The sequence below is a fragment of the Pomacea canaliculata genome, linkage group LG1 (genome assembly GCF_003073045.1).
Source record: "Pomacea canaliculata isolate SZHN2017 linkage group LG1, ASM307304v1, whole genome shotgun sequence".
In the NCBI taxonomy this organism is placed as follows: Eukaryota; Metazoa; Mollusca; class Gastropoda; order Architaenioglossa; family Ampullariidae; genus Pomacea; species Pomacea canaliculata.
In genome coordinates, this window is record NC_037590.1 from 27,489,222 (window position 1) to 27,510,890 (window position 21,669).

A 21,669-nucleotide genomic window follows, 5' to 3' on the forward strand; every position below is an offset into this window, starting at 1 on the left:
ACATAAAAATGTTTTGAAAATAATTCCCACCTAAGGACTATTGCACCACCAGGGAAGTGTGGAAGCTTACACGGAATGGACGAGCGATCGAAGGAGCATGCAGAGAGTAATAGTTGATTCTAGTGAAACACCAAGTAGGTGCGGTCAGCCGCTCAACTGACCGAAGTGGGAAACAAGCTGTCAGCCTGCGAAACCCCCAGTTTTAAGAGAGAATAAAACAGATCGAGTTGTCACTCTCATCTGTCCCCCTCCTGCACATAGGGGAGTAGAGGAGAGGTGACCCATGAGTGTTGTTCACTCTTCAAATGTTCTCTATACCTTCCGATTATGCTGCAAAAATATCTTAAAGCCCAACAGCCGCAAGATGCAGAAGCTATTTTGCATGCATACATGTGCTGCTTAAAAGACATTTGCTGGCAAACGGATCGTGATATGTCGCTTTTGTGATCACGGTCACAATACGCAGACGTATACGAGTCCAGCAGGATGACTTCACAAATATAAAGCACAAAACTCAGCAGTCATGTGACCGTAACTTTGTTAAATGTGACTGCAAATACTGCGCTGTCTGCTTATTTTGTCGTCCGCACTTTTAGGTCTCAGGCCAGCAGAACAAACGCCCACCCGGATGTACCTACTTTAACTCGCACAATCTCTGCTGTCCGCCATCTTCACCCACCCCACTCCCCGAGGACGCGCTAACCTTTAACCTCTAGAGTCTAGACAAACCGGGGGCGACGACTGTCAGATTGTCGTTGAACGTGTAGCGTCATAAACACTCACATTACAAGCCTTCGTCGGGAGCGTCTGGTTACCGGTTCGCTGGTATACTTATGTTCACAGTCATCTAAAACCAGAGGTGTCTTTCTAATCACAGGGCGGCGGGGATCAGCAGAACTGCACCCGAACACGAACATAAAGCTGGACATGCATGTGCGATGAGCAATGCATTAATTTTTGCGCGCGCACATATTCAGCTGTGGTGCTTTCTAGTTTTAGTATTGTCACACTCAAACTACGCGAGTTTCATTTTCCCGTGAGGAAATCTTAGTTTCGATCTTAAGAAAAGTAGGAATTGTTTCAACCATGGCTAAATGCGGGGTAGTAGAATGAATACTGTTCTCACACACTTTCCCGACTACACAAAATATCCTGTACATCCCTATGTGAATGTATAAACCACTTGTATGGTGGAACATCCAGCTCGTTCATAATCGGGATTGTTCCTTCTCAAGCTGTTGAGTAAGTTTACCCCAGTGTTTATGTCATGAAAGTAGCTCATATACGGCCCCAAAGATAGGTAGCAGGTGTCTCAGCTCCAGGCCAGCTTGCGGCACAAGGCACGGACCGTGTGAAGCACGCTGGTCGTATGCCAAACCGCGCTGTAAACACTGCTCAAAGTCAAGAAAGGTGGTGACAGGGGGGAATGTCTTTCTGATATATCAATGCTCGCAAACTGTGACGGCTGTCAGATTTACATTTTGGACAACTGCCGTTTAAGTCGCCGAGTACATGCATACAGTCAACATTTTTTTTTAATGATTCGCTACCACAACACACCAAGTATTAAAGCACCTTGTGATGAGTTGTTAAATCTAGTCACAGGGAAAATATCTTTCTCTATTCAGGTAGACTAGCTGTTAATTTGCAACACGAGACCAATAATTATATGGGGGAAATACCATTAACAAATATGTTTGACTTAGTCACCCCTTGGTATGGACAGAAAAACCCATTCACAGACAAAGAAAACAATACAAAGCCAGCAAAGGCTAAGCCTACTTAGACGCACATAACACTTTTTTTTCATACTTTGTTGTTCTTTACCATTTGACTGAACTTGGAGTTCCACTGAGAGAGGTGTGTTTTAAAAATCACTATGATCTTTACCATCTGGTACCTCTTCGTTTACAAAACTGTTTAAAGATCATGCACACAACTGTTGTCACACTAACCTAACACAAGCCTCTATGATAACTTACTTCCCATATCATACAGCAATTGTTCAATGTTATCAGTAAAATTTGTTTTGACAGCATCTTCACAATTATGAACCATACAAAACTCCCCCAATTTTCAGATTCTCGTGCGTGTCAAACACATCTTAAAAAAAAAACCAAACCCTATAAAGCTATTTTAAACATACCAAGACGAAAATAACTTTATTTTCAATTGCATTTCATCAAGCAAAATTGTGAAATAGCCACTACAGTACAAAGCTTAGCGGCAAAATGCAGTAGAACTGGGAAAGACCATTCTGAGTTTAAAATATTGTTGGCATTGCTATTGGGATTAATTTGCTATCTCAGCACAATTCACAATCTGAAAGAGAGGCAGTTGCAATATACAAAATAACTCCTCCAGCTGGCCAAATGTCATTTGTACAGAAACAGCATACACATCATGATTCATGAAATTAGTTGTGGACAGTTTGTGACAAAATTGATGCAGGTAGACATGTTAAGTAAATCTTTGGACTTGTGGCTCTCATGAATGTGTATTTGTTCATCAAGTAGGAAAGAGTTTACCCTCATAGTGTGGCTGCCAGCAGCTGACACTTTAACCCTTTCTCACCCTGTCATCAGTTATGCATCCAAAGGGAGTACAGACAGAAACAACAATACTCAGGTGACAAAATAACAAATTTTCTTCAGACAGGATAACTCAATTGCCGGTAATAATGCAGCGAATGCCATGTGAATCCGATATCAAAAGCTATATCTGGACATTGGTGAGATTATTTGCTGCCCCAGCTAAATATTGACTATTTAACACAGAGTCATATTAGTTGAAACTGAAGACAAAAGGAAAACACACAGCAATGAGTAAAAATAACCTTTTCCAAAAAGTATAAATCAACTCTGTTGTAAATGTAAGCCAGGGAACAAACCAAACGTCTCACTAGAGACAGGGCAACAAATGGAAAAACCAAAGAATAATGCACAACCAAAGTCACACGAAGCAAGTGTGAAGGTAAAATAAAGGTGTCACCAAGATAAAGCCAAAGCAGATGTAGCCACCATCTACGACAACCATCAACATCTGTTTCACGGCAATACATTTTAACACCACACACTTTTTATCTCCTTTCTCATAAAAGAATGCCATCTAAACAGACTGACTCTCCCACCCAAAAGAAAATGCCCATGACAAAATGTCACTAAGAGCAGCATACGATACAATAATTGTAAATATGAACAGCACTGCTAAAGTGCTCAAGTTTCTGTTAATAACTCTAAGAATTCCTACTGTGAAGTGGGGGGAAAAATAAAAAAAAAAAGACATTACAGTCATGCGCCACTTAACATTTCTGTCAACAATGAACTGCATATACAACAAAAGTCCCGTGAGATTACAATGGAGTTGAAAAACTGCTATCACCTATCAATGCCATAGCCATCATATTGTCGCAGTGCAATGCATTATTCACATGTCTGTGATGACAACAGTGTAAACAAACCCACTGCGCTGCCAGTTGTACATATAAAGGCATAGCACATACAATTATGTACAGTACATAATGCTTGATGATAAACTAAGTGCACTATTTAGCACAATGACAAAACATATAATGAATGCATCTCTGTTGTTAAGCGACGCATGACTGTAATGGAGTATCAACAATCTGGAAGGGTTTGAAACACACGACTGGCGACAATATTTTTTGTCTTGAAAAAGGTATAACTGCCTCTTTCACCTGCTTCACGACATTTAGACAATGTTAGCCGCTTGTGATGATTTTTATCCTGCATCATTTACATCATATTCTATACAACAATAAGGGTAATCGTTAACCTTTTAGCTATTATATACCATTAGTGGTACAGTGTAGCAGAACTGTACAATGATATGGTCATCACTGAAATAAGTATTAATTAGTCATGTTTATACTGTCTCTTTATATCTTTTTTTATAATTCTTTCAATCAAGTCATTCTTTCTTGCGTTGACTACTTACTGTATATGCAATAAATGGTTCTGTTTAACAATTAACTACTTGTTAAATCAATTTAATAATGACAATGTTAAAGTTTTAAGAACAGAATTCAAGCTTTCCAATAATTACCAACAAGCAACAAAAATATAAGTAATGATATAATAGAGCACAGCAGATGAACCTAAACCCTCCCCCCTTCCCCAAAAAACTAACATATCTCATACTCCCTGTATTTTGTGAAATGGGCAATTCCTCTCACGAACTATGAGTGACTGAACATTACAATGATGCAATGAAAAGTCCCAACATATCAGCAGTACAAATTCTTGCATTGCCATTGGCTTCAGAAATTACGCCACCATAATTATTAAAAGACGTTGAAATGCGATGGTGTTCATAAAAGAGATTTATAAACTTGAGAAACATGACTGTATACGTTATACCTAATAGATAACCTATTGGTGGCTTTGGGACCTGGTGGGTACAAATACTGTAGGTCAAAACTACATAGTTGCTGGTGATTTGCAGGTATAGTGTCAACAGCTGTTGCTGCAGCAGTTACCAAGAACAGAACTGCTTCATGCACTTTCTTCTCCAGACTATAGACACATCACTCAAATCAATACTCTGCTGGCAGCTTACAGCCAAAATAAGCTGTTTTCCTGAATCTTCATATCATTTCCTGCAACAGCTTCCTTCATTAATACCTTGTGAGTAGGCAACTTAAGTCAGAAAATCTTTTAAGTCTTCAGCCTACTTTCTCTGCCCATGATCATGCTGCCTTGGTTGTACCTGACTGAATAGTCCTGTCGACTGCAACTATCTCTTTAAGACAGTGTCTCAGCAGTATGAGTTGATAGGTGGCTTGGTGAATGGTTTGCTGGCTTGCATCTCAAGAATTTGGGTGTAGCTTACATAACCTTTCTGACAGCACACACAAAAAAGGTTAAAAAGTAAAGTTTTATTTATTCACCCACTAATACAACAACTCAAACTGTATTCAGATTACACTTCAACATGTAAGCAAATACGCCACACATAATATTCTATGCATACACTGATATTTGCATTTTAAGGGAGAGAACCCAAAAATGGACCATGGACCATGATTCAAAATCTGACAAATCCACATAATTACTCAATTTGAAGAACTATTTTGTCCGCCAAATTATTTAAGTGACAACAACTTGTGGTGCAGTGTTAAAGTATGCTTAAAAGATTATTATGACTGCAAGATGTTGGGCTGTTTGATAATCTTAGTACTTCCCTGATAAAATGCCCAGAAAGTATGAGAAGAAAATTCTCCCTGTGAAAAAATCTATTCCTAGTTTTCCCTGATGTTAAAGAAGAATTTTTAAGCTTTGCATTTTACCATCTTCTAATTAATACACTGAGAGCAAGATCCAAGTAATACATACTAAAAACTAGTGTCATGACTTGCTTGTGGAAACAGCATTTGCTTTGAGTCTCTTGTCCTGCAAGAAATAAAACAAAGTAATAAAAACTAAATGCAAATACTGCGTAAACTACCTTGCTGGTATAATAGTAAACAAAATGGAGATAAGCTGACACATGCAAGGCATGACACGTTTCCAAAGCTTTCTTGTTTTCAGAGAGAAAACCAGAAAGGAAGTTGGGAGTAGGGGGAGAGAAAGTAGGTTAAATAACATTTTAGTGCATCATCCTCACTACTGAAAATTTAGGTCAGCGGTTCTCAACCTTTTACTTGTGACACCGCCTGATGAACAAAGGTAAATCCGCGTGTCCCCCTTAGCCAGCAATGTAAGCTAATTTCACCAATACCGGTATAAAGAAACTTTTAAAAAATGACCACCTTCACCCCCCACCCCCACCCCCCGTAAGCACGACGCGCCCCCCCCTCCAGCAAGGCCCTACCGTTTGAGAACCGCGGATTTAGGTTAAATAAGTGGACACTTTGCTATTGATTAATCTTATGTATTACTCCTATATACTCACTTTATGCTTGGGGCACAACATGGAGAAGTTTTCAACATCTAAAAAACAATCTGAAAAATAAAGAAATAAAAAATATTTAATTTAAACTCATTAAACTTGTTAAAGATGCTACTGTTTTCAGATTTCCAATTATTCATTCTATCAAAAATAAAAAAATTCTAGAGCCTACCTGCTAAGTTAGCCTCAAACTAGAATCTGACATATTTGGCAGAACAGAAAGAAACTAAATGACAAAGACATCCAAACACATGTGTGTGCGTATATATATGTACATGTATGGGAGTGGCAACAACTCAAACTCTGATTTACAAATCATGTCACTGAAGAACCGAAGAAAAAAAAAACAATTATAAAAAATAACATATTAAGCATTTAAAATAGCCATTTTGGTCTTACAACAACTATCTAAACTTCACTTTTTCATCACCTTTGTCCACGGCACATGCATAATGAAAATTCTGGTTGCAACCTTTATGAAGACAGCCAACCATGGCACCAGTCTCTCGACAAGAAGCACACATCTGTGGGTAGCGGAGAAGAAAAATATGCATCAGCCATAAGATTTTCACACTCTACACCATCAATAACAAAATGCTTCATAATAAGAGATCTTAAAAATTTATCCCATTAAATTAAATAAGGTTTAAAACTGCAAATACTTCATGTTCCAGCAAGTTTGTAACAGGCAAAAGTCAAGGATTTGTTTTAGTCATTTAGAAGATGTCTGACGGTGTAAGATAGATATTTCAAGTAAACTAAATACAGATATTTAAAAAAAGTTAAAACGACCAATTTTCTTCTGGTTTCTAACTGCGAGCTTTCTTCAGCTCTTCTTTATTTACTCTGCATCCCCTGGTTCCACTATCTTTCCCATTCCTTTTTTTTCTCTCAACTTTTTTCTCCCTTTCCATTCAAAGACCTCAGAACCCCTAACAGTACTCCACACAAGTTTTTCAACAACTTATATTTCACAAAAAATTCATCATCTTAATAAACCATTTCACCTCTTTTCTTGACAAAAGCAAGCTCTGTGAATATCTAGAATGTTGTCATACTGAGCTACAAAAATATTAAGTACTACACAGAAATATTCAGCTAATACATGGTTTCAAACCTTTTATGCTTCAAAATTTAAAAAAAAAAAATCTCAATTTAAGTACGTCAGTTTATGACTGCTGAGTACAGCAGGGGAACAACAATTTGCCACCTTGCACAGACCTTTATCTGGAATTGCAAGCATGGCATTAAATTCTTCATTAAGAACCAGTCTAATTTACTTAGTAGTTATGACAATCAAGTACATTTCTTCCTCAGCATATGAATGCAAGATACACAACCCCAAAGATTGTGTTATCAATGAATAAACAGTAATTATCTGCAAAACTGTAGAATCACTCATTTTCTAATAAGTACTTACAATGTTTATACAGTCAAATGATGCTAAATAATACAGTCATGCAAACAATCTACAGCAAATACAAAACACAAATTTCACTGACAAAGAACATAATGTGAACAAATACACTCACTGTGGCTGTAGCAACCTTGAGAGCTTCTTCCAGACCATAGAGGCGAGATCCTACTAGGTAAACACCATTGGACCACAAGGCACAGTCTTCGTGTACCCACACTTCCTGAGGAGTGACCACCACCTCTCCAACCTCTAACCCATTACTGGCACAACGCGACTTTCTTCTTGCAGATCTTGTCTCCAATGAAAGCTCTCCTGTTAATTCCTGTTTACCATCTTTCTTACTTGCATCTGCTGCAGATTTGTTAAGGACAGCCAAATGAGACTCGAGGTAGTAAGGGCCAAATAAATCTCCCAAGAATCTGTAGCTGCTACGTTTCCCACATAAAGCACAGGTCCAACCAGTCTCACCCACTGTTTTGCTTGATGGTAACATTACCGTTTTGTCAGATGGAAGATTTGAAATCTGCACAGAAGCTGTGAGAGCAATGCCACTGGTCACCTTTTTTTTGCTACCTGCCTTGGGATCAGCATTTTCTGTAAGTGGATGATTCACAACAGCAACTCTGACAGGAGTATGTTTCTTTCCTTCCACTCGTACAAATGGAGAAAATGGGCCACTTACATTTGGAACAGATTCACTCCTTTTTTTCTTATTCTGCATAAGATGGAAAGTTCTTCTAAGCTTCATGGTTTGGAGAGAATCATCTTCAGTGTCCTGCCAATGCAGCAACTCTCTCTTCTTGCTTTTCTTGCCTTTCTTCGACACCTTACTTCCTGAAGTGCCTGGTTTTTTGGGCCGTCCTCTTTTCTTTGGTGTGCTGGAATCGGACTTGGATGGAGATGGAGAAACAACTTGTGTTCCTGGATCACAAAAACTTGGAAAAGATGTGACTCTTGATGACAAATCAGAATTCACTGTTGTCAATGTCTGAAACAAAGGTGTAGCCTGCCCTCCACCAGGTTCTACCTTCACACTAAAAGATCCATCACCATCCATTCTACTCAACTTCGGTGGGATCTCAGACTGTGAAAGAGAAACATTAACTCTGCTTGACTCTAATTCTTGCTCAGACTTAAGTGCATTCAGTTTATCAGATATTGGTTTTGTGGATGCCAAGATGGAACTATCACTATCGCCTTTACTTGCACGACGCTGCACAACAATCAAGGGCTCGTCATCTGATTCGGCATCTTTAATTTGAGAAATAGGAGCAGGCAATGTTCCAGAACGGGATTTAATCCCTGCTGTTTTCCGCAAAAATCTCCCATCAGGACCCCTTAGCATGTGACTGGCATGATTATCACTGTGATGAGATAAACCATCACTTTTTGTACACATCTTTCCTACTTTGTCATTCTTTAACCCTCTCGATGTACTGCTGCCTTTTTTACCTTTGTTCTTGTGAGTTAATTTTTCCGGTGCTTTTGTCAGCACCACCACAGGAGATTTTCGACAGTTTCTTTTTGGTGAGGAGTCTTTGTCTTCATCTACTTTCTCTTTGGTGTGTGAATCAGTACTGTCATTATCAATGCAACACTTGTCAGATTTTGTGCACAAGTCACCATTGCTGTGGTTAAAAGCAGTACCTAAAGTTTTTCTGGCTCTCCTTGAGTTGGTTGGGGTATCATCAAAAGTTCGCTTTGGTGCCCTGCCTGTAGTACTGCGAGTGACAGTGCGACTGCAAGAGGAACTAATGGTAGATTTGTCCAGGTTACCAGTTGAACTTTTGTTATTTTGTGGACTCCTACCTTTCTCAGAACCCTGATCAGCACATCTTGCCTCACCTTCAGTTTGGCCTACACTGGCAATTTTTTTAGTAGATTCCAACTGCCAGCTATCTTCCCCCGTCATCTCACACGGAGGACTGTCATAACCAAAATCCAGACCATCGGAAAAACTGAAGTCTTCCTCATCACTCCCAGAATCGTTGAAAGGCCCAACATCCTCGACACTTCCAGCACGCTTTAACCCACCACCACTAATTCTAGAAAACGCACAAGCCACTTCTGCATCAGACAGTTCTTCCCTTTCACCTTCACTATCTGAGAGATGAGAAGGGAGGCAAGGGGTCTGTGAATGAACAACTGTTTGTGTGGGGCTGTTGCCAGCAGCAACCACTCGATGGGAAGATACAGACAATGCATCTCTGGAAACATGCTTAGGCTGACATCTATTTAAGACTACCTTCTTTTTTTTCATCTCATGACTATCTAAAATATCACTGCCAACTAGACTTTTATCAGTACAGTTCTGCCTGCTGCGATTTCGTGTGCATATATGATTGCATCTAGGCACATCTAATTCACTAGCATTGCCATTAATCTCTGATTCCTCGAAGCCATTCATTGCAAGTTTGGTTTTATTTACATCCACTTTCAGTGCACATTCTGCTGTCACAGTGTTTGCTTGTTTGAACTCTTCTGAGGATAAAAGGATCTCACTAATAATTTGCTCTTTTGCTATTGGAGAGCTTAATTTTTTTGTTTTACTTAATGAAGGCAAGTGCTTCTCTTGCTTGGCATTTGTAATCAAGTCCTTTGTATGACTGCTATGTGGTGTCAGTGGTTGGTTGCTGCTGCAAAGTGTACTGTTAGTTTTGTCACCATCAACAATAGCATCTACTTGTTTTGCAGTTCCATTACATTTCACATGGGAGGACTGAATTTTGTGAGGGGATTTGACAGTTTTTTTCTCACTAGAACCATGCATTTGTCTACTGATGCTGCCAGTTGCAGAAATGGGATTAAGGTTATAAGGAGGTGAAGTAGAACTCGGGGTGTCACAGTTTCTGGAAGATGGTGTGGCCAGTTGAGGTGAAGTACTGGAATGACTGCTTGCCTGAGAGTTGGACGAAAATTTTTGGGATGGTGAAAAACCTACTGCACCGTTCACAGAATAGGAAGGTGATGTCACAGCTGACGGCTGACTGCCGTCATGTGTGGATATCATCTCATCATGAGTTTGCATCAATGGTACAGTTATAACAACCTCAAGCTTCTCCAAGTCTGTCACACTCTTAACACTTGCATTTAAAGACAGAGCTTTTTCATCACTCTGTATCTCACCACTGCCTGGTGAAGCATGGTCAACAAGAGGACTTGTAGTGCAAGAGTTCCCTGCAGAGCAGCCTACATCCTCACTACACTGCTCTGCTGGGCCTTCACAGTTTTTTGAACTCTCACTAGATGACGATGACCCCATGCATGCTTCACTTACCACACTCTTAGGATCAACCACTTGAGTCTCTGGCAGCATCACAAGCTTCTGCAGAAACTGCAGAGGGCTGCTACCTTGCCCTTGCACTGTTCCTCCTGGTCCATGACCAGGTCCCTGACTTGAGTCAGAAAGTCTATATGGGCTGGGGTTTGGGGTAATGTAAGAAGGAGGCTGTGGGGGACTAGCGATATGGGTCACTTGCCCACTGGGTGTGTATGGTGAACTGACATGGCTTATAGGAGAGTGGACACATGGAGCACATTGAGTGTTGACAGGGGTCTCTGAAGAACTGTGCGAGCGGTGAGGAGGTGAGCTCATCTGTTGGGTTGAGAACCCTGTTGGAAGTTGCACAGGAGATCGCATGGCACCACCAGGGGTTCCCACTGACAAAGAACAAGGTGAACGCATCCCACACATACCAGGAGAGGGTGCTGGTGAGCGCAGGGCTGATGTTGATCCAGGACTGTGAAGTGAACTAGGACTGGCCAGACTCTGGCCCTGTTGACCTTGAACAGAGGCGGGACTATTCATCAGAGGGCTCATGGGAGAAGCTTGAGGACCTATGTGACTGTGGGGGGATGACTGTGGATAGATCATACTGCTTTGTCCTCCAACTCCTACTTGCTGCTGCAGATTATTTCCTGATTGTGATCTTCCAACTGCTTGCTGGCTGTTTAGAGACTGTCCTGTCATAGCTTGCTGGCCACTTCCTATCATCTGTTGAGCTGCCATGGACTGACCAGACATTGCTTGCTGGGCACTCAATGTCTGCCCTGTCATAGTCTGCTGTGACATTGACTGCCCACTGAGTGCCTGCTGACCACCTAGTGATGATTGAACAGAAACTCCTTGGCCCTGAGCCACATTCTTGTCCTGAGAGTAATTAAAATGAGAACGTGGAATTTGGTATGGAGCATGTCTGTTTTTCAGTGGCACCTGCACCTGAAACAAAGACATTTGCTAACAGCTTGTGTCCCATCAAAGATGAGGAAAAAACATAAACATATCATCACAAAAATATGAAATAATAAAAGGAAACTATCTTGGGAGCCACTGCTGTTTGAAGGGAGATGGGTGTGTGCATAAAAAGATGGTATTCACATCAAGCTGATATGGCTTATTTATGCAGGCCATTCAGGCAATCTCAAGGGCAAGAAGAAATTGCACAATACACAGAAAAATAGGGATATACTTGACTAAGGCCACTGGTCCTCATGACCTGTGGATTTAACAGGATCTTAAGTTGCAGGCTCGATGTGAATATCAACCCTGGCTTTCAAAGTTCTAAACTGTCTGTCTCAACTGATGGAAAGAAATTACCCACATCACTAGCTAAGTCAGAAGCATTCATTAGACTTCTATACTACTTCTTATACATAGAAGCAAAAGGTACAGTTTATAGAATAAGATCTCAAGGTCAATAAATTTCAGTGGAAAATACAAAGTGCTCTCAGTTTTTAATTCCAGAAAGCAAACATTTAGTCGTATGGTCGATTAGGTCAGTCTGCCTACAAAACACACACACAGAGTCTTTCATTTTAAGGTCAAGAGGTATACTTCAAACATTAAAATCTATATCAGTGATAAAATACCATATAAATAGTATAAAAAAAAATGCTCTGAGCAAATACAATGAAGACTGAGACTTTAATCAACATTTTCATTCTGTACAAGTATTTAAAAAAGAAAGTTACAGTATCAGGCGTATACAAAATCTTGGGGTTTTTGTAAATCTGACCCAAGACATTTTTTATATCAGGTCTAGGAGATATAAGCAACTCAACAATAAGCTTTACTCTGACAACTCTACAAATGGAGACCCCCCGCAAAATTCAACTATCCATTTCGGAAAAATAATGTTTATACCAGGTTATCCTTAAGTCATTCATACATTTATACGTTTCTTAATAAAACTGCAAAATTTCAATGATTTAGAATAAAGTTTTTCTCTTTTGCATTCAAACACTGGCAGCCAAAAAACAGAAATTCAAGTTTAAAGTTTTATTGTAACCTGTGGCCAATTATATTAAAAAAAAAATGTTGAATATCAATGGGCCTCCTAACACATAATTTAAGTCAAATCTAATATGTCAGGATCATAGACTTCATTTTCACAGCTTTCTTGCTTGGGAACTGTTAAATCTTTTGTCTTCTCTCTCTCTTTTTTTTTTTTTTTTTTGTTTCTTGGTTTCAGGCATGGCCTCACAATCTGCTTGCCTGCATTACATAAGCTTAAAATCAATGCAAACTTATTTTAATGGCTTGTTGTTCTTCATCACTATTAATAACAGGACGATTCATTTTTTATCACTGCATAACCAAATAAAACTCCCACTCTATACCTAACAATGATGCTACTGTCAAGTTTCCAAGTGTACTATGTGCATGTGGGTAGGTGGGTGGGATGGTCGAGGAACTATAAGAGAAATTAAAATTTTGTTTGCTTGTTAAATAGAATGTACAGTCTGTCCCACTACTCTTATATAATTCAATAAGTAAACCTTTTAAAACTAAATTTTCAGACAGATACAAGATATTATCATCTGAAATTGTTTTAAATTGTCATTACTTGGGTGTCATTTCGGTACATGATACTTCCTAATGGTTGTTTTATTCTGCTGCATAGTCAATTCATTTTGATTTTGCAACTTTTGAAAATGTTTCCTCCCACGAACATTTATTCCTTTCCACCCATAAGCCAGATGATATTCATCAAACTATGGATTGATCACAAATTGGAATAAATCAAATTTCAGCAATTTTGCTGACCATGGAAGTGCCCACTGTTAGGAGTAGGAACCAACTGGATGACATTTCAAAATTCAAACCATAAACTACCTACCAAATAAGCAAAATCCCATGAACAATTCACACAAAGGTGACCCGGGCAACTTGAAAGGAAAAAAAAAAAGCTTTGGAACTGTTTACAGCTTATGCCTTTCCCTCACATAGCAAGTCAGGGGAGAGAATGCTGATTTCAACAGTTTACCGTGTCAGGCTGCACACAATTGCCATGTGCATAACCAAGGGTTAAGAAAGAGCCATTTTCTGCATCATCATGAGACTTGTAAAGAAAATTGGTAAGGGTAGGTAGAAAAACTGAATTAAGAGCACCAAAATACAATTTTTAAAAAAAAACACACATATGAACCTTATATATTTTATATGTATCAAATATAATGTTGCCTCAAATTCGAAGAGGTTACCCCGAAACTGCTATTTTCTTGGGTCCCCTCACTCCCCTACCCTGACCGAAACAAAGATAATCTTCTTTGGGTCACTCTAGAATTTATCCCTAAAATCATTGCAGGTTACTGCTATATATTGTAGATTATCATGTCTTTAAAGCAGACCTGGGCAAAGGCCGGCCCGCCTCCTGTCTCTGACTGGCCCGCCCGCCGGTGTATATACTATATATACAGTAGTGGGTAAAACTGAGTTAACTATATTAGTCCGGCCCTCTAAAACCATCCCAATTTCTCATGCGGCCCTTGGGAAAATTAATTGCCCACCCCTGCTTTAAAGTATCGTTTCCAAACAGGACCAAAGAAAGTAATTTATAGAATATTGGCTATGTTAAAAGCAGACATGCCGCAGTATACTACCCACCTGCAGCACAGTACCCACCGTGTGATGACTAGGGTAGGAGGAGGAGGCCATCTGCAAGATATTGTCAGCAACTTGCTGGGGATTCTGCTGGCCTGATGTATTCCGAAGGTGATGATGTGGTGGTGGCACCATACTTGTCGCTGGACTCTGTCCTGTGTTATTCCCACCACCCCCTCCTGGAGGAGCAGCACTGCTGTAATAACCAGGAGATGCATTCACCATTCCTTGCATGCTTGTAGCCCCCTGCAAGGGATATTGCTGTCCTCCAAATTGGCTTCCTCCACCACCACCACTACCACCACCACCACTACTACTAGCTCCACCACCAGTATAAAACTGTTGTGGTGCCATGTAAGCCTGTTGCTGCTGCTGGAACATTGCAGAGTGCTGAGGCACTTGCCCCTGACCACTCATCATCATGTGGCCATGGTGGGAAGCCTCATAATTTTGCACTCCGTAACCTGTACCTGCATGGTTCATCATACCCTGTAACAAATGCACCCCACTTTGACAATCCTTTTTATGCAATGTTTCATCGCACTGATGAACATTATTTATTCTTTCATTTTTTTCACATTCAGAGATTTTTAACATGTGTATTTTTATGAACACGATGCACAACACTATCAATGCTACATAATACCTAACACTGGAAATTCCATTAAAAAAATGGAATGCACTGTTAATACAATGAAGATAATGACCAAATGACTGTTCACATTTTGCAGTATTTACCAGCTTACAAGTAAAAGAAAGTCCAAACCACCTTTAAAATATATAGAAAACATTTTCAAGTTATTAAAGAAATTATCTATAAGTGTAAATTTATTTCTGGAAGTGATTTTGTTTTGCTTTTCAAGCAAAACTTAATAAGCTCTTTCTCTCCTCCTTTGCTCTTCAGGCAGAAAGCTTTCATGACTGTACCATGTTTGAACTGTTATACCGGCCCTGATGATAGCCCATGGGATGCATACTATTTCCACTCTGATTGTAGCCACTGTAGTCTTCAGGATATTGTGTCATCCCTTAAAAAACAACACAAAAAAAAAACAACAGATGACTTGTTATGACTTGCACCTCTGGTGGTAGAGTTTACGAAAGAGAAGAAGACTGATTTTTACTAATGCTATGTAAGCAGAAAGGGCTATATCATGCAAAAAAAAAAAAAAAGGGGGGGAAGTGAGAGAGAATCCTTAAATAAAACAATCTTTATATACAGTACTTTTGTAAAGCTATGGATAAAACAGATTGTCTGCCTTGATTCAACATGCATAGATCAGTGATATACCATTCACACACAGAGCAGAATGGATGAAACTCCAAATGGATGAAATTCCAAAACGGATGCAAAAATTTTAAATACCACTGTTTTCAGAAGTGCCAATGAAATATATATAGGAATAGCATGCTTTTCCTACCTCTGTAGTTTGCATTCATGGCTGCAGTTTTCAGAGCACTGACGGCAGGATTAAGGGGTGGGTTGTATCTGTAGCTCTGAAAATCTGACTCTGGACTGTTCGGATACCTTCCTGAAATACATATAAGAAAAGTGCATTACTTTAAAAGCCTTTAATGAAAAATGCTCATGTTTATCTACCCATTTTATACTGGTTTTTGTTTAGTTCTTAGGTTAAAACAAGCATTAGCAACCATACCACAAACATTCACATTATTTTTCTTGATCATTAGATTAAAGAAGCTTTTTTTTGACTTTAGGCAAGGGCCATTATTATGCATTTACAAACACTGATATTTTTTCCTTTTTGTTTTTATAATGGTCAGGGGAACTTCCTAGTTATAATTCTTTACAGATCTCCCTTTCAAAAATACATCAGGGTATGATGCTGGCTTTCCTATAAAGCAATCATTCAATTTATTGTGGCTATACTAATAAAGGACTGAAATACAAATTACTGAGACCTAGCCTCTTTTTTGTACAAATTAGGGGCCAGTAATTTACCACCATTTTTTTTATGTACCAGATGTACAGGGCAGTCTCCTACAATAACCTATTGGAGGTTCTCTTGACAAAAAGTATAGATTTTTTTTTAAAACAGGACATGGAGCTTTGGCAAGAGATTTCTTCCACCACTTCATGTAGACCTAATCCTTAACAAACAACTATCGGTCAACTGTTTTATTTTTTTAAATTCGTGTTAAAATACATTGTAAACAATCAGAGGAATGTGAATTTAGATTTGTATTCTCTGCTGAACAAAGTCAGTGTTAAATATTTCTAATAAGTCATTCGTGGATTTTTGTAAAACTTCCCACATCCTTCAAAAAATTGAGGAATAGTGTCTGTGCATTAGCCAATATTTAAACAAAATAAATCATAATGAAATGTTATTTTGGATATGGGTGTATGCAGAAACAAATATGCGCACACATATTGGCTTTATTTAATTCTGCTAGCACATGTAATTATTACAAGATGCTAATTTTTCAACAAGCAGCAGAACTTTTTTTATAAGCAATTGTAAACTATTTTTTATAAAATGCAAAGTACATCATGCTGCTGGCAATCTAATTCATAATGCATTGTAATAAAACAAGCAATGACTAATCGTCAACAGAAATCTTTTTATACCATCTGTGAAAGGATTGGATCTCATCAGAAAGTATCTTTAGTAAATATATGACCTAACCGTCAAATTTCAAAAACTTTCAAGAAACAATTTTAGATGAAAACAAACTTCTGAATAAAACTGAGTCTCAAGCCCCTATCTTTAAATAAATTACAGGGAAAATCTCATCAATCCTACATAACCAGCAAAACTACCTTTTAATCACTTACTAGCTAGCTAGTAAAATAAAAATACATTATCTAGGAAGTCATTCAAAATACTACATTGAGAAAACACTGCAAATTAGAAAATGCATTACATGCCTGGAAATTCTATAGTACAATACATGCAACATCCCCTTACAAACTACAGCTGGAGAAGTCATAGAACACAAAGTACTCAAGTGACCCAGTTCACACTTATCTGAAACTAGCAGCAGCACTGAAAGTAAATGAAGGAAATGCCATTTAGTTAAGAGCTAATATAAAGCTGTAACTTATAACAAAGTGACTAAATACATCAGGTCAGCAGCGCTACAATACAAGAGTACACGCAAAGACCAGAGCATCAGCCTTTTTGTTCTGGCTAACAATGTGGTGGTGATTTTCGCTTTTTTAAGAAATTTCATATAGGCCAACACCCCCTCCCCCCCTCAAAACAAAAGTTGCTGGTGTGATACTAGTCATGTAACAAAGTAAAATATGACAATGACATGAAACTCTAAAAGCACCAAACAAGTAGATAGGCTGTGCTTTAAAACAGTGACACTCTCCTCTAGAATTTTATACATGTTCAAACTTTATGTTTGCAGCATTCAAACTGTCGATCACAGTTTACCTTTGTTTTATAGGTCCATGACTATACTTTCTGCTCTATAAAATACACTGACTGTTCCATTGCTTTACTACCAGTGCTATCAGCAATAGTTCACATAAAATAAAGTTTGTTTTGTGATTTTCTGAACTTGTACTGGCATATCTCTATTTGGTACTGAGCAATTTTATGCATCTACACGACTAAGATTTTATCTAGTTTTTAACAGGTGCTAAAAGCAATAGAAAATTAATTTTAACCCTTGTTATCTTTATATTTCTGTGTTTAAATATATTCAGATATGAACATTTAGTAAGACAGCATATGCCTACACAGATGGTCCAATAATGCCAAAGCCTAAAGCAGGCTACATGAGGAATTTCCATGTTCAACAACATAGTACCAGTAGTAGTAGTAGAGCAGTACAGGCAGTGCTGACTTATCTGGCATTAGTTCAGTTTTGCATTACAACCTTTACTTGCTTTAGTGTTAGTTAACTTGAGCAAAGCAACCCACAGCTGATGCATAAAACAGTGCTTGCTGATAAAAGTACAATCCTGTGCACTGATCAAGCCTCAAAATGTCTCTTCCCAACCCCCACCCCAATTTTGCTTCTGATATGAATTTGCATTAATTTCCATAGAACTTAACACCATACCATGCCCAAAAATGCCTTAATGGATTGCTGTTCACCAAAAATGTAAACAGAAGCTAATGGCTTGATTTTTAAATAAGCTTGAAGGTGTGACCTTAAAGATCAACCAGACTGCAGTTTGTTTAAAAATTGACTAAAAATGAGCTCTCAAAATGGAATTTCTCAAAACCCGAGTAAATATCTGTCACATATATTTTTCAGATACAAACCCGCAGACATGCACAGAAAGAAATACAAAAACAGAACCCCGACAACAGGAACATATCCAGATATGCTTATGCCGCCAAAGTTACTGCCAATAAGACAGGCGCAATCATATATTAATGTAGAAAACTGAGAATAATGTGCACACATTTTTTTTAAAACACCTTTTGTCACTGTGAGGGACATGCACATTTGAATGAACTCTTCATAATAATAAAGATGATCGTGATTGTGAATGAAAAAGAGAGATGGACTGCCTTTATGTGGAATGCTAAAAAATGGCCAGGTCTAGCAAAAAAAAAAAAAATAATACAGAAAGAAAATTCTGTCATACTGAATAATTTATTTCAATTCATAAATATAAGTTAAAGTTTATAAGATGTAATATGCCATGATCTCATAAAACAGTTCGAGGGACTGAGAAGTGTTTGAAAGATATTTTAAAGCGGTAAGTTTTAACTCATTGCTTAAAACTGCTTAAACAGGCAGCCTAGCAGACCTATAAGGGGAGAGAGTTCCCAGCATATGCAATGGCAGCAACGTGGAGTGTATCAGCCACTGAACAAAGTGGAACAGTCTGGAGGGTGTGGCATGAAGAACGGTAATCAGGCGAAATGGGATGGAGACATTTACAGCAAAATCAGTCCAGTTTATAAGTGATACAGTTGGTAATAGGTAACCAGCGAAGTGAAGAAGGAGATGACATGATCAATCTGATGCGCCAGCATTCTGAAGACACTGAAGGGTGTGAAATGTGGCACTAGTGAGGCCAGCAAAATGAAGCTGCAGTAAACCAGGTATGAGAAAAGAATGAACACAACTAGTTTGATGGTGACATCAGTGCAACTGATAGTTGAGGACCATTGCAGATTTGGGGGGGGGGGGGGGCACCAAAGATGTGGGGCTACGTAAAAAAAAATACATTCTAGAATAACACTAACATTCTTAATGCTGGATGATAAGGGGATTTTGATGCCATGCAATAAGATACTAGAGAAGGAGACAGTTTGAAAATGATAAATGCTTCACTCTTGTTAGGGTTCAGCTCTGGATGTCAGAATAGCAGCAACTGATGGAGAAGAGCAGGCTATAAATTTCTGTTAGTGGACAGCAGGCATAAAGCTGCTTGTTGTCAGCGAAAGCAAGATAGTGGAGGTCATGGCCCTCAATGACCCATGACAAAGGCATGTATAAAGAGTGTAGAGGACATGAACCAAGATAAAATTCTGAGTAAAGCCACAGAGAACTGGGAAAAGGTAGGAGGAATGAGAACCAAAAAAAAAAGTCTGAGATTGGTCACAGAATTGGAACCAGGAAAGGGATGTGCCTTAAATGGAACAGAGTTTATTGATCAGAATGTTATGGTCAAGCAAATCAAACAGGTGACAAATCAAGGAAGGCCAAACCACTGTCAGTGGCAGAGATGAGGTCAGATGACGAACTTAAGTGGATGGTAAGCAGATTGACTACAAGGAGAAGAGAGCGGTCAGTATGGGATTCACTAAACTGGTCAAGGATTATGCACTCTAGAAGCATAAACAAAAAAGGAAAATTAGAAACAGGACAATAAGTTTATGAGCATCATGGTCAAGCTTCTTCAGGAATGGGCATACAGTGACCATCTTTAGGCAGTGTGGGATGATGTCAGTGGACAAGGCTTTGATGATGTCAGTAATGATATGCAAAAGTTTGTCAAACACCCAGCAAGAACTGAAGGCAGATCAAGCTCAGAAGTTTTGATAGTGACTGAGTAATGAATTATGGATCCAACAGTAACTGAATTAAAGCATGTTAAGGGTGATTCAAAGATGGAAGATGTCTCACTTACAATTTGCTCTTAAAATAGTCCTGATGATATAAGAACATATAACATAAGAAAATATCAGGAAGTCCTTCCATATTACAGAAAATAAAACTATAAGTAAACAGTTTAACCCCTTTTTCAACAGAAAAAAGTGTTATTTTCAATAAGACCAATCTTTGATGCTTCTAAATATTTCTACTTGATCACTTAAAAAAATAAAACGAAGTAAATATGTCCACACTCTGCTACAATGTAACTGGTGATATTTTATAGGAAGACACGCACGTGCAACAGACTGATATATTTATAGTACTAAGAGTGAACGGAAAAGCTCTAAAATTTTCCAATATAAAACCTGGTAGTGATTAAAAAAGCACTGCATGGATCAAAGCTTTACGCGGCAATATTAGATCTACAATAAGCGCACTCGAAAATGTTTAACGTAATTCAGTTGAAGAGTAAATGAAATGGCAAGTTTGCAAAGGAGCACATCATGCAATCTGACTCTTGAGTCTCACCAAACATTGTCTGTCTCAAAATGCGGACATTTTCTATTATCATTTCACTGTGATTTCTTGGTACCCCCATAGCCAGTAAATGGGGCAGCTGCAGGTGGCATACCTAGAAGACCAAAAAATTGAGCATAAATGGGTGATCTGAAAACGACTCAAAAAGTGAAACAACACAGGCATTGCGGAGGCCATATTGAAAACCCGCGCACTTCAATACTCACTGCTTGGAGTGTTTTGTATCCGTAAGATTCAATAACATGCGCATATTGCGTACACATGAAGGACTGTAGCCATCTTTCTACAGAACCAGGCATCGTACGAAGCCAGATTTCTTACTGAATGATTTCATTCGTTCTAGAAATAAACGAACACATCATGCAGTCAGTTTAACATAATGGCCGCTGGTCACGTGACTGATCGAGGTCACGGGGCCCAACATTCCTGGCACAGCAGTGAGAAGCAGAAACTCATAACTGTTTCGGCATTTAAAATTTTTTTGAACAAGATGCCTCAGAAAATGATTTAGCTAGATTCAAATGGCTCAACGATATGGTCGTACGCTTGGTGGACAAAGTTAACATTTTACAGTTCGGAGATTTAAGACTCTTATATATTGCTCATTGTTGAGTAATCGCCCTTTTCATCGATGAACATCAAAATTGGGAGGAATCCTTTTTCGTTGGTTCACTTGCCATAGTGTTACAAAACTATACAATCTTTTTTGTTCAAAGAAGTTAAGGAACCAGATGGAACTTATGGATCCAAAATGGAAGAAGTCACTTCTTATTTCGTTATGCACTCGGTTTTCCCCACAGCAGACACCTTTTTTTAAGGTTGACGCTGAGTTTGTTCGTCGATATTTGAGGCGGCTGAACAAATACTTTAGTGTAAACATTATTAC

General features: G+C 38.7%; 1 protein-coding gene across 6 annotated transcripts; it reads right to left on the reverse strand.

Moving 5' to 3' along the window:
* Positions 1-2,130: 2,130 nt before the first annotated feature.
* On the reverse strand, positions 2,131-21,203 carry LOC112558471. Of its 6 annotated transcripts, none has more exons than XM_025228949.1 (10): positions 20,990-21,203; positions 20,775-20,877; positions 15,632-15,742; positions 15,138-15,238; positions 14,232-14,699; positions 7,443-11,540; positions 6,341-6,434; positions 5,914-5,963; positions 5,355-5,411; positions 2,131-4,860 (listed from the first exon to the last, which is right to left on the reverse strand). In XM_025228949.1, exons 1-9 carry the CDS (start codon positions 21,080-21,082, stop codon positions 5,367-5,369), a joined length of 5,163 nt encoding a protein of 1,720 aa, XP_025084734.1. In that variant the 5' UTR covers positions 21,083-21,203; the 3' UTR covers positions 2,131-4,860; positions 5,355-5,366. The 6 variants fall into 6 exon arrangements, with proteins under 6 accessions (XP_025084734.1, XP_025084725.1, XP_025084717.1 ...); XM_025228940.1 differs by having other exon boundaries at positions 7,443-11,546; XM_025228932.1 differs by having other exon boundaries at positions 14,214-14,699.
* Positions 21,204-21,669: the final 466 nt, after the last annotated feature.

What these genes read in the sequence shown, in the direction of transcription:
- LOC112558471 (XM_025228920.1), bottom strand. Translation starts at nt 21,082, where the DNA reads ATGCCTGGTTCTGTAGAAAGATGGCTACAGTCCTTCATGTGTACGCAA. An exon ending in TCAAGGTTGCTACAGCCACA is followed by an intron (nt 6,435 to 7,442) that starts GTGAGTGTATTT and finishes CGCTACCCACAG; the next exon opens with ATGTGTGCTTCTTGTCGAGA. An exon ending in TGTTGTGCCCCAAGCATAAA is followed by an intron (nt 5,412 to 5,913) that starts GTGAGTATATAG and finishes TATTTCTTGCAG; the next exon opens with GACAAGAGACTCAAAGCAAA.